General features: G+C 39.1%; 1 protein-coding gene across 1 annotated transcript; it reads right to left on the bottom strand.

The window, feature by feature from the left end:
* Nucleotides 1–489: 489 nt before the first annotated feature.
* Nucleotides 490–1,841, bottom strand: LOC138882705 (uncharacterized). Its single transcript, XM_070163320.1, has 2 exons — nt 1,688–1,841; nt 490–1,061 (listed from the first exon to the last, which is right to left on the bottom strand). Exons 1-2 carry the CDS (start codon nt 1,839–1,841, stop codon nt 490–492), a joined length of 726 nt encoding a protein of 241 aa, XP_070019421.1.
* Between the last annotated feature and the right edge of the window lie 13,766 nt (nt 1,842–15,607).

The following is a 15,607-nucleotide window of genomic DNA, read 5'->3' as shown; positions in this document are numbered from 1 at the left end:
TTGAAAATTTGGAATATAACTGGCTATCCCTGAAAGTCTGAAGTACAATCCGAAGATGCTGCTTATGCTCATCTCGACTGTGGGAGTAGATCAAGATATCATCAATGAATATAATCATATAAGATTCCAAATAGGGCTTGAATACCCGGTTCATCAAATAAATAAATGTGGTTGGGGTATTTGACAACACAAATGACATCACCTAGGAACTCATAATCCCCATACCGAGTCGGAAAAACCGTCTTAGGGACATCACATGCCCTAATCGTCAACCGATGGTTGCCAGACCTCAAATCAATCTTTGAAAACACCTTGGAACCCTGAAGCTGATCAAATAATTCATCAATCCTCGGCAACAAATATTTGTTTTTGATAATGACCTTGTTCAACTACCGATAGTCTATACACATCCTCATCGATCCATCTTTATTCTTCACGAACAACACGGGTGCACCCCAGGGTGAGACACTAGGTCTAATGAAGACCTTATCAAGAAAATCTTGCAACTGCTCCTTCAATTCCTTTCAACTCCGGCAGGGCTAGACAATATGGTAGAATAGAAATAGACTGAGCGCCTAGAGCTAAATCAATGCAGAAGTCAATATCTCTGTCCGGTGACATCCCCGATAGATCAACAAGAAACACCTTTGGAAACTCACTAACAACTGGTACTGAATCCATGGAAGGAACCTCCGCACTAGAATCACAAATATATGCCAAATAAGCTAGACACCCCTTCTCAACCATATGTCGGTCCTTCACATAAGAGATAACCCTGATGGTAGAGTGCTCAAGAGTCCCCCTCAATTTTAATCGAGGCAAATCTGACATGTCTAGGGTCACCATCTTAGCATGACAGTCCCATATAGCATGATAAGGTAACAACCAATTTATACCCAAGGTAACATCGAAATCTACCATATCAAGAAGTAGCAGATCTATACTAGCCTCAAGACTTCCAATAGTAAACATACACGAGCGATAGATGGGATCTACAACAAAATAATCTCCCACAGTCGTGGACACATGCATAGAAGCACTCAAAGAATCACGAGGTACAACTAGATATGAAGAAAAATAGGATGACATGTAGGAATAAGTACAGCCCAGATCAAATAGAACTGAAGCATCTCTATGGAAAACTGGAACAATACTTGTGATAACGGCGTCAGATGACTCAGCCTCAAGCCTAGCTGGGAAAGCTTAAAATCGGGGATGGGCCCCACCACTCTGAACTACGTCTCTCGGACGGACTCTAGCTGGCTGTCCTCTACCTCTAACGACCTGACCTCAACCTCTAATAGCTTGACCCCCACCTCTGGTTGCCTGACCCCTACCTCTATCTGGCTGAGCGGGCGGTGGAGCGATAACTGCAGGAACCATGGCACAAGAACTCTGTTGTGGTATACTGCCCAATAATCTCAGACAGAACCTCCTGACGTGACCAATACCACCACACTCAAAACACCCATCTTGATTTTGTGGCTGATGAAGCTGAATCTAACCCGAACGAGAGGGATAACAACGATGATAGCTCTGAATCGGAGGCGCACTCATAGGAGCTAATAGTGCACTGTAGGTTGGCTACTCGGAATGAGGTACATAACGACCACGACTCCCTGAAGCATTGTGAGATGCCTGAATCACTGACTGAAATAGCCAAGGAGGATGGCCTCTAACAAAGTACCCCTGCCTCCACATGAGGCACCATTGAAACCACCGAAATGGCGAGGACTCTTATCAAACACCCGCCCCCTCTCTTGAGAACAAACATTCTCGATCCGTCTAGCAATATCTACAGCCGTTTGTAAGGAAATGCCACTCTCGGCCTCCTTGGCCATCTATATCTTGATAGTGTAAGTGAGTCCATCAATAAATCTCCTCACTATCCCCTCTAAGTAGGGAGAGAGATAATGGCATGACGAGCTAGGTCCATCAAACGAGTCTCCTACTGGTTAACAATCATACTACCTTGCTGAAGACGCTCAAACTGGTTGCGGTAATCCTCTCTCAGAGTGACAGGAATGAACTTCTCAAGAAATAGCTGCGAAAACTGATCCCAAGTAAGTGCAGGTGACCTACCTGGTCTAGTCAATATATAATCTCTCCACTACCTCTTGGCTGAACCAGTCATCTGAAACACAGTAAAATTGACTTTGTTGGTCTCAGCTATACCCATGTTCTACAGCACCTCATGACAACAGTCTAGATAATCATGTGGATCCTCAAAAGATGCATCACTGAAGTAAATAGGGAAGAGCTTGGTAAACTTGTCCAATCTCAACAAAGCCTCAGAACACATGGCGGGCCTATCACCGACCTGTGTTGCAATAACCGGCTGAACCACCCCAACTGGCAGGGATGATGGAGTTTGGTACTAGGGAGCCATCTACTCCAGGGTGTGAGTAGTGGGAGTTTGTGCTCCTCCCCTAGCCTGAGAGACGTCTGGTGACACCGGGAATGTATCAGTCTGGGCCACACTCTCCATAAGGCCTACCAAACAGACTAGAGTGTCTTGAAGCACTGGAGTGGCTATGAACCCCTCCGGACCTGAGCTGGTTCAACGGGTATAGTCTGAGCTAGAACCTTCTCCTCAAAATCTACCTATAGCTCCACTGTGGGTGCTGCTGCTCGAGCTCTAGGTTAAGCTCTGCCTCTGCCTCGGCCTCTGGTGCGACCTCGACCTCGACCTTTGCCCCTAGTAGGAGCTGTTACTGGGGTCTCCGGCTCCTCTCCAGCTACCGACCATGTGCACGTTCTCGCCATCTGCGAGAGAACTAGAATAGAAGATTTCAATCATTAACAATAGAATAAAATTGCCCGATCGAGAAGAATAGAAGTGAAATTGTTCCAAAACTTCATAGCTTCTAGAAGATAAGTACAGACATCTCCATACTGATCCTCCAAACTCTACTAAGCTTGCTTATGATTCGTGGGACCTAGGTAACCTAGTGCTCCAATATCAACTTGTCCCGATCTGGAATTCCCACTGAACTGAAATAAAGTGCAAAAATTCATAACTACCGACATATCTATATACAACACCGAATCTGATGTCACAAGTGAATGAGCAACTAGAATAATACAGATAAAGGTCTGAATGAAAGTAAAGCTGTCTGAAAGAAAATACACAACTAGGATAAGGTAGAAGGACTTCAGGGCTGCGAACGCCGAGCAGATGTACCTCAAGTATCCATCCAATAGTCAACCCAAGCAATCTATTGAGCACCGTTGGGACCGACTCCAAAAGCAGCACAAGAAGTGTAGAGTGTAGTATGAGTACAACCGACCCATGTATGTTGTAACTGCTGAGCCTAACCTCGATAACATAGTGACGAGGCTAAGGCGGATCACTTACAATATCCTGTAAGCAGTATAATAATAATGACAGGAAAAAAAAATACGAAAAATAAGGCAGATAACTCATAAAAATAAACTCAATCCTCGAAACCAGTAAAAATCAAGAATACCAATGCTCAGAGCCCCGTACGAAAACACTGAAGCCAACATAATACAACAAGGAATATAAAACACATAAACCATTGCGGCGCGCAACCCAGTTCCACCATACAAATATGATCCTCCCTTATTCCACCATATAAATGTCAATAATAATAAGTAAATATATGTTGCGGCGCGTAACCTGATTCCACCATATAATCAGAGTCAATATCATAATCCTCCCTTATTTCACCATATCAATCTTCCTTTATTTCACCTGTTGCAGCGTGCAACTCGGTCCCACCGTATCAATGTAAATCCTCTCTTATAGAACTTGTTGCGGCGTACAACCTGATCCATAAATAAATCAATAAGGTCAATTAATTTAATAACTCAAATCACAAATATCTCTACGATTAACGAATATGAAAGATACAAATCAAGAAAGAATCTCGTACCAAATCAAAAACGTCTACAATTAATATTGAGCAACAAGACAAGTCAAATACATGACAGTTAAAGGGTACAAGTAAGACAATTAAAGCATGCAGCAATTAATCTTGGAAGCATGGAAGAAATTAATATTTTTAATGCGAGAATAATAAATGACAAGTAACAAATTAAGGCATAGGAAACAACCAAGGCATGTAACAATCAAGACATGGAATAATATAATTAATGAAATACGGGTAGATATAGAAATAAGTAATTGAAGGGGTATATACACTCGTCACCTCGTATATACGCCGCTACACATGAATTCACATAGAACATAGCTCAAGGGTTCATATTCCCTCAAATCAAGGTTAGACCCAAAACTTACCTCACTCTGTAATCAACCCAAGGTTCAACCACGGCCTTGCCTTTAGAACAAGCATCCAAACCAACCAAATCTAGCAATTTATTGACCAAACGATTCAAAATAACCTTTAGAATCTACTCACGAATGAAAGGGATTCAATTTAGGTTATTATTGAAAAAGTCAATAAAAGTTAACCCTAGGCCCGCTTGGTCAAAACCCGAGATTCGGACCAAATCACGATTACCCATCCACCTCGAACCCGGTTATGTAATTAGTTTCGAAATCTGACCTCAATTCAAGGTCTAAATTCTAAATTTATAAAATTCTCTAATTCTACCCAAATTCTCAATTTCTACCATGAAAATCCTAGATTTAATGTTGAAAACTCATGAAATGTAATGAGTAATTGAAAAGAAATAGATTGAAGTTACTTACCAAAGAATTTAGGAAGAAAATCTCTCGGGTAAATCGCCTCTAGGGTGTTTAGAATTGAGAGTTTGAAAGAAATGAGCTAAATTTCGTTTTTTCCTCTTTTACTCAGCTGCAGTTATCGCAATTGCGATACATAGTTTGCAATTGCGATCAACTCTTCGCAAATGCGAAGAAGTCACTGAGCCTGTTGTCATTGCAAATGCAACAATTTTGTCGCAAATGCAAACCAAGGCTGCCGCAAAAGTGAACAATCCACTCGCAAATGCGAGTCTACCTCAGTCCTTTATTAGTCGCAAATGCGACTCAAAAACTCGCAAATGCGAACCTGCCCCCTTAGCATCTGCAGACTTCACTTTGCAAAAGAGAAGCTGACCCAGTCCCCACCATTTCTCATATGCGAGCCTGACCTTACATTTTGAGGCTTGCATTTGCGATCAGGTCATCGCAATTGCAAGATCTGCAAACCTGATGCACCAACACTTTTCTAAGTTTAAAAATCACTTTGTGACCTATCCGAAACTTACCTGAGCCCCTTGGGATCCAAACCTGACATGCACACAAGTGCAATAACATCATACAAACTCGTTCGGACGATCGAAACACCAAAATAACATCTAGAACCACGAATCAGATACCAAAACGAATGAAATTTTTAATGAAACATAAGAACATGCAATTTGTCAACCGGACGTCCGAATCACGTCAAAACAACTTCTTTTTGCCCCAAATTTTGTAGACAAATCACAAATACTTTAATGGACTCATACCAAAATTCGAAACCGAAATCCGAATCTGGTAGTAACAAAGTCAAACTATGGTCAAACTTGGAATTTCTTTAAACCTTTAAACTTCTAGATTTTAACAAATTACGTCAAATCAAGCTAGGGACTTCCAGATTCGATTCAGGGCATATGGCCAAGTCCCAAGTCACGATACGGACCCACCAGAAACGTCAAAATACAGATCCGGGTCCATTTGCTCAAAACATTGACCGAAGTCAACTCAAATGAGTTTTAATGCACGATTTCATATTTTTATCAATTTTATCATAAAAACCTTCCGAAAAATGGACATGGATTGCGCACGCAAATCGAGAAAGGCTAAACGGAGCTAATTGAGGTTTTGAAACACATAAATGAGGTCAAAAACTAAAAATGACCTATCGGGTCATCACAACAAGTGAGGGAAAGAGATACAGATATGGAAAAGAAAAATGCTCGACTCAATTATTGTCTCAATTATTTTCAGAATTATTGGTACTATCTAATATGCTGTTAGCCATCCTACTCATGTTATTCAGTGAGGAAATAAAAATATTACATTCTGATCATGTAATTATGGATAATTCTATGATGGATAGAAGTTACTTAAGATTGTTCTTCTTCCAACTCTACTGTATTATCTGATTGGTGAGTTTATTTTGTAGGTTTTTCAACATACTTTTAAGCTATTAAGAATATAATCAATTACAGTCAAATAAAAGTGGTGACAGAGCATTCAGATGTAATTTCCAAGTGCTTGCAAATTAATGAATTAACTCACTGTGGATATTATTATGTCAATGACATCCCTAAATCCAAAATACGAACCATAATTCACGCAAATATAATTACTTAATAAATTTATTGTTATATATTATGAATTACAGATTTAACTTTTATACGAGATCGTACACATTATATTCAATTAGGTACAGGTACTCCTGGAAAATATTGGGGACATGGAAATAATCTTTCACCCCTTCTGCATTTTTCCTCAATTGCTGTTTGAGGAAGATTCCAAGACTCTTCATCGAACTGTACAAAGTCGTATACACATTCTTGGTGACAATATTCTTTTTTTTGTTCTTCTAAAGTCATACCTTTTACCATTGACTTAGGAAATAATAATGTGACAAAAATAAAAATTTGTAAAACCACCATAATCTTCTTATAAGACGACATCTTTTATCAATCTGGTTCCTGCAAAAATTTAATTGTTTTAAACATTACAACAAGAGAAAACATTAGGTAAATAGCAATTAGCTAGAATTAGCTACGAACCTCATCATTAATTTGTTGTTAAATTCTCGTAGCTAATAGAATTTCTTGATAATCTGTTGCTAAATAGGATTAGTTACGAATTTTTCTGTTTAGCTACAGAATTTGTCCATCGCTAATTCATGTTTGTTTTTTAGTAGTGATTGAGAACAACAATTTTGGGTGATAAACATAATAATCAAATGTTAACTAATTAGACTATACATTTTTGTTTTTTTAAAATAATCTAATAGTATGAAATTAAAGAAAACTATTCATTTACTGGTTGTCTTATAGGGATGAATAGAAATATGGACCACGAAAATGAACCACAAGGAGCTAAACAAAAATGGAAATAAATCAGAGTTAGGTTTTCTTACACCAATTTGGAAGTCAAACTATTTTCCTTGAGTGGTAAAGCTTAACTAAGTGACACGAATAGAGAATTCAGTAAATATAGTTAGTTGACATTGTTACGCATGGTTAAACTGCATTTACTATATAGATCAATTATAGGAAAAGAGTTGGAAACCTACATTCAAGACGCTAGTTACATTGAACAACTTGACCTTTTGTTTTGAATAACTTGACTACATTACGATTATTTCAACTTTGATAGTTATGGATATTGATTACAATATATTTGATTTAATTATTCTTTAAAGTAATTGGATTAAAATTATAAGACTTATTTTACTACTTAGAGAATTATGGCCCCTTATAAAATTCAGCAATTAGTGCGTAACTAGCAATTGGTCACCAATCAAAGTTGTGGTGGAACGGTAAGTACTTCTTTATCCTTAACTAAACGTTTCGAAATTGTTAGGAAATGCTTATGCCTAATATGCTTTTTCGATTCGAATCTAAATTTAATCGTGTAGCGGACACGGAATAAAAAAACTAAAAACTAGCAATCATTTGAAGTTTAAATAAGATGATGTGCCAAGATAAAGGATGAGAGATTGACACGTGGCTGTTCCAATTTATAAGTTTCTTCCTTTTCTTTTTCTCTTAATTTGTAGACTCCTAATTTTTGTCCTAATTTCTTTTATATAGTTTAAGAATTTCATTCATTTTGTTAGAACTTACATAGACAACCTTCATGTATTTTTATTTTTATTTCACTTATTTGAAATAAGAAAAAGAAATAGGGAAAGGGAACGTGTAACAACACGACTTGTCATTTTGAGAATTAGCATTCCATTAGGTGACTTAAGGTTTTGAGCAGCTTTGAAATGTGTATTATGACTTGCGAGGGTAGTCAAGTTTGGTTTTCGTATGATTCGGGATTTAATTGAAAGAACAATTCTAGTTTTGGAAGCTTAAGTTGAAATCACTGACCATATGGTGAATTATGTGTAAACGACCCCGAAATGGAATTCTGATGGTTCCAATAGCTCTGTATGATGATTTCGGACATAGGAGTGTGTCCGGATATTTATTTTGAAGTTCGTAGCAAAATTAGGTTTGGAATGACGAAAATAGGAAATTTAAGTTTGGAAGTTTGGGGGAATTGACTTTTTGATATCAAGATCGAAATTCGATTATGAAAATTGGAACAACTATGCTATGTCATTCATAACTTGTGTGCAAAATTTGAGGTCAATCGAAATTGATTTGATAGGTTTTGACATCGAATGTAGAATTTGAAATTTGTTAGTTTTAAATAGGCTTGAGTTGGAGTGTGATTCGTGTTTTAGTATTGTTCAATATAATTTGAGGCATCGACTAAGTTTGTGTCACATTATGGGACTTGTTTGTATACTTGATTGGGGTCCCATGGGGCTCGGATGAGTTTTGGAAGAGATTTTTTTGAAGAGTTTGGTATTTTGAGCATAAGCATGTAATGATCCAAAGGTCCATTTTTAGGTTTAGAGATCGAAATTCGATTTTGAGACTTCTGGGATTTTGATAATGAAATATAGGAATGATCTGAGAAGTTTGGTCTAATTTCATCAAGTCGCGATTGGGTTTTTAGCGCGAAACATGAGTTAATTGTTTAACGAGTGAAATTGGTATCACATTGAGCAAATGGGCTCCGAATTGAGTTTCGATTGAAGGACTAGGTTCGTATTATTATTTGTGACTCATAGGAACAAGAATCATCAAATTTCGAGTTTGTGTTACGACCCGAATTTCCCACCCTTGGGAGTCGTGATGGCGCCTACTCGTGAAAGCTAAGCAAACCAACTATTAAGGTTTTAACCCATTAGCAATCAACCCAAACAAATATAAATAATAACTAAAGCTAAGCATATGAAAAGTGCAGAAGAGTTATAATAAATTCAAATAATCCGATACATGTCTACCCACGAATCTGGTGTCACAATTTCACGAATATCTACGAATTTCTACAAACACTGGACTGGAAAGAAAAGTACAACTGTTCTCGGAATGAAAAGAGATAACATAAAACTAAAACAGGGAAGGGGGACTTTAGGCTCTGCGGACGCCAGCATATCACCTTGGTCTTCCTGGATTGAAAGGCAGCACCATCGAACTCTGGTGAGCCACTAGCTCCGAAATCTGCACAGGAAGTGTAGACTGCAGTATCAGTACAACCGACCCCATGTACTGGTAAGTGCCGAGTCTAACCTCGACGAAGTAGTGACGATGCTATGGCGGGGCATACAACATATATCACGACCCGAATTTTCCATCCTCGGGAGTCGTGATGACGCCTACTACTGAAAGTTAGGCAAGCCAATCATTCAAAATAGTTTACCTTTTTCATTTTTAATCCTTTAACAATTGTGAATTAACATTATATAAACAACGGAAATAATGAAGCGCAAGATTGAAATGTAACAATTCAATAATAATAATGATACCAATCCATAAACTTAAGCTACCCCGAATTGGTGTCACAATTTCACAGACCGTCTAAGAATACTACAAATAGGGGTCAGAAAGATAAATACGAGGCAGTTTTTTAAGTACATAAAAGAAAAAGTATGGAAGATAGAAGGAGACGCCAAGGCCTACGGACACCTGCAGGATTACCTCGGGTTGCCTGATGGATTGAAGGCAGTAACCTCACTGTGGTCCAAAAGCTACAGCACTAGGAACTGCACACAGTGCAGAGTGTAGTATCAACACAACCAACCTCATATGCTGGTAAGTGCCTAGCCTAACCTCGGCGAAATAGGGACGAGGCTAGGACAAGACTACTAAATAAACCTGCGTAATTAAATCATATACAGCAGAAAAGTAAATGCAAAAATTTACGGTTAAGGATAGGAGGGGGAACATGCTACGGGGAACAACAAGTAACAACAGAAAACCAATAGAAGAATGTAAGGAAAGCCGTAATTCAATTATCAGCAAGAATCAGAAATCAAAGACAAGTGCACAGCATCACCCTTCGTGCTTTTACTCTCGTCCTCACCATAAAAACTCAGTATAATCGGCACGGCATCACCCTTCGTGCGTTTAACTCACAATATCGACACGGCATCACCCTTCGTACATTAACACTCTCAAAATCATGCACATCATCACCCTTCGTGCTTTACACTCTTCTTCACCCAGGCAACAATCACAAAGCAATTTGGGCAAGGGAATCAATAATATTACAATAAAATCCTGGCAAGGGAACAATAGCGTAACAACAATATTCCGGCAAGGGAAAATAATATCATGAGTAATAACATCCCGGCAAGGGAGATAATATCAAAAGCAATAATATCCAGGCAAGGGAGACAATATCATAAACCTCTTCTCTTTTCCACATTTACTTCACAACTCAATTCTCAACTTGAGCCAACACTCTACAGTGTTCAATTACCGATAATACTTCCACAAGCCTTATTTAACAATAGAAATCATCGTATAAAGCATGAACAATACGAAACGGAGTCACATTAATCATAATATAAGATTGACGGTCATGCTTGACACCAACATATAGATAATCATCACCATGCCTATATGTCGTACTCAATAATTAACACAGCAAATAAGACACAACTCCTAATCCCTCAAGCTAAGGTTAGACCAAACACTTACCTCAATGCCACGAATATAATTCAAGCCTCAACTACCGCTTTACCTCTTGTTTCCACCACCAATTCGCTTGTATCTAGCCACAATTTACTTAATGATATCAATAAGTGCTAAATGAATCAATTCTAATGCATGAAAATAGGTTTTCAAATGATTTCCCCAAAAGGTGAAAAATTGATCCCGGGCCCACATTGTCAAAACCCGAGGTTCGAACCAAAACCAGGTTACCCATTCACCCCCAAACTCAAATATATAATTTGTTTTGAAATCGGACCTCAAATCGAGGTCTAAATCCCCAAAAATTGAAAATCCTAAGTTCTACCCAGAACATCCTATTTCCCCCATGAAAACCCTTGATTTTGAGTTGAAATCATGTGAAAAGATGTTATAGATTAAAGAAAATGAGTTCGAAATGACTTACAATTGATTTGGAGAAGAATATTTCTTTAGAAAATCGCCCAAGAGAGTTTAGGTTTTGAGAAAGTTGTAAAAATAGTTGAAATCCCGTCTGAAATTCATTTAACAGGTCTCTGATGTTGTAATTGTGACCAGGGTTCGCAAGGACCCTGCTACCTTCGTATTTGTGAGGGTATATGTCGCATTTGCGACTTCTGGGCATGTGCTGAAGACTTCACATTTGCGAAGTATACCTTGCATTTGCGAGACAAGGCTGGCCCTGGGTTCTTCACATTTGCGACAAAAGTCTCGCATTTACGATCCCTACTTGTATCGCAATTGCGATGCCTGATCTCGCATTTGCGAGAACAGAGGCATGCTACACATCTGCAACACACCAGCAATTCTCCTAAGTCCAATTTCACTCTGTGGCCTATCGAAAACTCACCCGAGTCCTCAGGGCTCCAAACCAAACATGCACACTAACCTAAAAACATCATACGGACTTGCTCGTGCAATCAATCATCAAAATAACATCAACAACTATGAATTAAACCTCAAATTCATGAAATCACTCAAGAACATTGAAATTACTATTTTCTCAAATAAAGGTCCGATTTATACCAAACGAACTTCGATTCTTACCAAACTTCACAGATTCAACTTAATTCGATTCCGGGCATACGCCCGAGTCCCAAATTTTACTACGGGCCCTACGAGACCGTTGGATCACGGGTCCGGGTCCGTTTACTAAGATTGTTGACCAAAGTCAACTTTATTGAATTTTAAAATCCAATTTCCTTATTTCATTTAGTTTCACATAATAGCTTTCTGGAAATGCGCCCGGGCTATGCACGCAAATCGAGGTGAGACAAAAAGAGGTTTTTAAGGCCGTGGAACACATAATTTTCTTGTAACACAAGTGATTACCTTTTGGGTCATCATATACAACCTACAACAGTTTATACTAAACGGAAAGGAGATACATAATGTAATCAAACAATAAATGGCATTAAATAAATCCGAAATCTGAGTATTCTACTAATATTCAACTATAACCAATCCATAAGGGTGTTTCAACATCACGATAGTGGATCTCAATAGATATGAACACATAGCAACAACTGATGCGGTGTGAATCCCGATCCCATCATATAAATAGCAAAAACAATATCAATATTCTCTTTTAGTTCTCCATGTTACGGCATGCAACCTGATCCCACCTGTTCACCCTTATTACTCCTCAACACATATAACCCTTATTTCTCTTGTTGCGGCGAGCACCCCTATCCCACCTATCCACCCTTATTACTCCTTGTTGGGGCATGCAACCTGATCCCATCATATAATACTTGTGCGGCGTGCAACCTGATCCCAATTTATAAACCAACACAAATCACAATATGAAGACAAGTGTTTCATAGACTAAGCCAAATCCTCCAATGTTCTTATACCTCAATTCATGCAACAGAATATCACCACAATTGAAAAACTTCACCAGTATAAACTATCCATTGAAACCAACCAAGGTGTACCACGTGGCACTCATAAACCAATAAAGACCAATAGAATAATAAAACGTAATCAAGAAACAATTGAATACTTCAATACGGAGAGTAATGATTAATATAAAGCAATTAGGCATGGAAGCATTTATAAACAAGCAGCAATTTAAGCATGGTAACAGCTATAAGCAGGTAGAAATTAAGACGGGGGGGGGGGGGGTTATAATAGGAAATATGGAAGAGAAACATCTAAACATGGTAATTTTGGTGGCGCATAGGTACTCGTCACCATACCTACAAGGCACTCACATGGAATTTCACAAAGAAAATAAGTCGGGGATTCCTATTCCCTCAAGTCAAGGTTAGACCAAACACTTACCTCAAGCCAACGGGTTATTCAACACTCAATCACCACTTTACCCTAGATTCTACCACCAATGTGCCTGTATCTAGCCACAATTTACTTAATAATATCAATAAATGCTAAATAAACTATTCCTAATACATGAATTTAGATTTCCTAATGTTTTCCCCAAAAAGTCAAAAATTGACCTCGGGCCTGCTTGGTGAAAACTCGAAGTTTGAACCAAAACACGACTACCCATTCACCCACGAACCCAAATATACAATTAATTTTGAAATCCGACCTCAAGTTGAGGTCCAAATCCCCAAAATTTAAAAATCCTAATTTCTACCCAAAAACACCCAATTTCCCATGAAAACCTTAGATTTTGAGATGAAATCGTGTAAAAAGATGAAGTAGATTGAAATAAATGAGTTTGAAGTTGTTTACCTACGATTTGGGGAAGAACGTTTCTTTGGAAAATCGCCTATGGGAGCTTAAGGTTTAAAAAAATTGAAAGAATGGGTTGAAATCCCGTCAAAATCCCACTTAACAGGTCGCAGATGTCACAATTGCGACAAGAGCTTTGCAATTGTGAAGCTCTCAAATGCGAGACAGGCTTCACAATTGCAAACCTGCTGCATGTCTGCTTCCTTCGCAATTGCGAGCTATTGGTCGCAATTGCGATGACTTCCTTTCCCTGATGGCTTCGCAGTTGCGAAGAAAAGTTCACAAATGCGAACAAGGCAGGCCTGGGCTTTCCTCGCAAACGTGATCAAGCCCTCGCAATTGCCAAGCCTATTGGGCTCCCAATTGTGAAGTCTGACCTCGCAATTGCGAGATCAGAGCCTGCAACACATACCAGCTGCAACAACATATTTATCTAAGTCCAAACTAACACCGCAGCCTATCCAAAGCTCACCCGATCCCTCGGGACACCAAACCACACATGCACACAAATCTAAAAATATCATATGGACTTGCTCGTGTGATCAAATCATCAAAATAACATCAACAACTAAGAATTTAACCTCAAAGTCATGAAATTCTTTAAGAACATTGAAATTTTCATTTTCTCAACTAAAGGTCTGATTCATACCAAATCAACTCTGATTCTTACCAAATATCACAGATACGACTAAATATATTATTTTAAACATGTACCGGGCTCTGAAACCATAATACAAGCCCGATACCATCAAGAACACATACCATTTCATTTTCAAAAGCCTTTATATTTTCCAGCAAATAATTTTCTTTAAAAATTCTTTTCTCGGGCTAGGGACCTCAGAATTTATTTCCGGGCATATGCCCAAGTCCCATATTTTACTACGGACCCTACGGGAATGTCAAATCATGGGTCAGGGTTCGTTTACCAAAAATATTGACCGAAGTCATCTTTAATTAATTTTAAAGGCCAAATTCATTATTTTTCTGAAATTTCAAATAAAGGTTTTCTGAAACGCGCCCGGACTGCGCACACAAATCGAGGTGAAACAAAAGGAAGTTTTTAAGGCCTCGAAACACAGATTTGACTTCTAAAATAAGAGATGACCTTTTGGGTCATCACATTCTCCACCTCTAAAACAACAGTTTATCTTCCAACGGACATAGAAAAGTACCTGAGTCGGTGAAAAGATGGGGATATCGGCTCGGTATATCAGACTCGGACTCCTAGGTGGCTGCCTCAACAGGCTGACCTCTCTACTGCACACGAACTGAAGGGAAACTCTTCGATCTCAACTAACGAACCTTCCCATCTAGAATAGCTACCGGTTCCTTCTCATATGTCAAGTCCTTGTCCAACTGGACAGTGCTTAAGTCTAACACGTGGGATGGATCGCCGTGATACTTCCAAATCATGGACATATGAAACACTGGATGCACAGTTGATAAACCCGGTGGCAACGCAAGTCTGTAAGCCACCCCTCCCACTCGATCAAGAATCTTAAAAGGTCCGATAAACCTAGGGCTTAGCTTGCCCTTCATCCCAAATCTCATCACGCCCTTCATGGGGGACACCCGAAGCAACACTCACTCTCCGATCATGAAGGCTACATCACGAACCTTACGGTCGGCATAACTCTTTTGCCGGGACTAAGCTACACAAAGCCTATCCTGAATGATCTTAACCTTGTCCAAGGCATCCTGGACTAAATCCGTACCCAATAACCGAGCCTCTCCCGGCTCGAACCACCCAACCGGTAATCGACACCGTCCACCATATAATGCTTCATAAGGAGCCATATGAATGCTTGACTGATAACTGTTGTTATAGGCAAACTCCACTAATGGCAAGAACTGATCCCAAGAACCTCCAAAGTCAATAACACATTCTCGGAGCATATCCACCAAAATCTGAATAGTACACTCGGACTATTCGTCCATCTGAGGATGAAATGTTGTGCTCAACTCGACTCGTGTACCTCTCACGCTGAACTGCTCTCCAAAAATGTGAGGTAAACTATGTACCTCGGTTGGAAATGATAGACACGGGCATACCATGAAGATGAACTCTTCCGGATATAGATCTCAGCTAACCTCTCTAAAGAATATGAGATACCACAAGAACGAAATGCGCTGAGTTGGTCAGCCTATCAACAATAACCCATACCGCATCAAACTTCCATTGAGTCCGTGGGAGTCCAACAACAAAGTCCGTAGT

The sequence above is a fragment of the Nicotiana sylvestris genome, chromosome 12 (assembly GCF_000393655.2).
Source record: "Nicotiana sylvestris chromosome 12, ASM39365v2, whole genome shotgun sequence".
NCBI lineage: Eukaryota > Viridiplantae > Streptophyta > Magnoliopsida > Solanales > Solanaceae > Nicotiana > Nicotiana sylvestris.
Note: the sequence above shows the minus strand (reverse complement) of the source record. Positions and strands in the feature narration are given on the sequence as shown.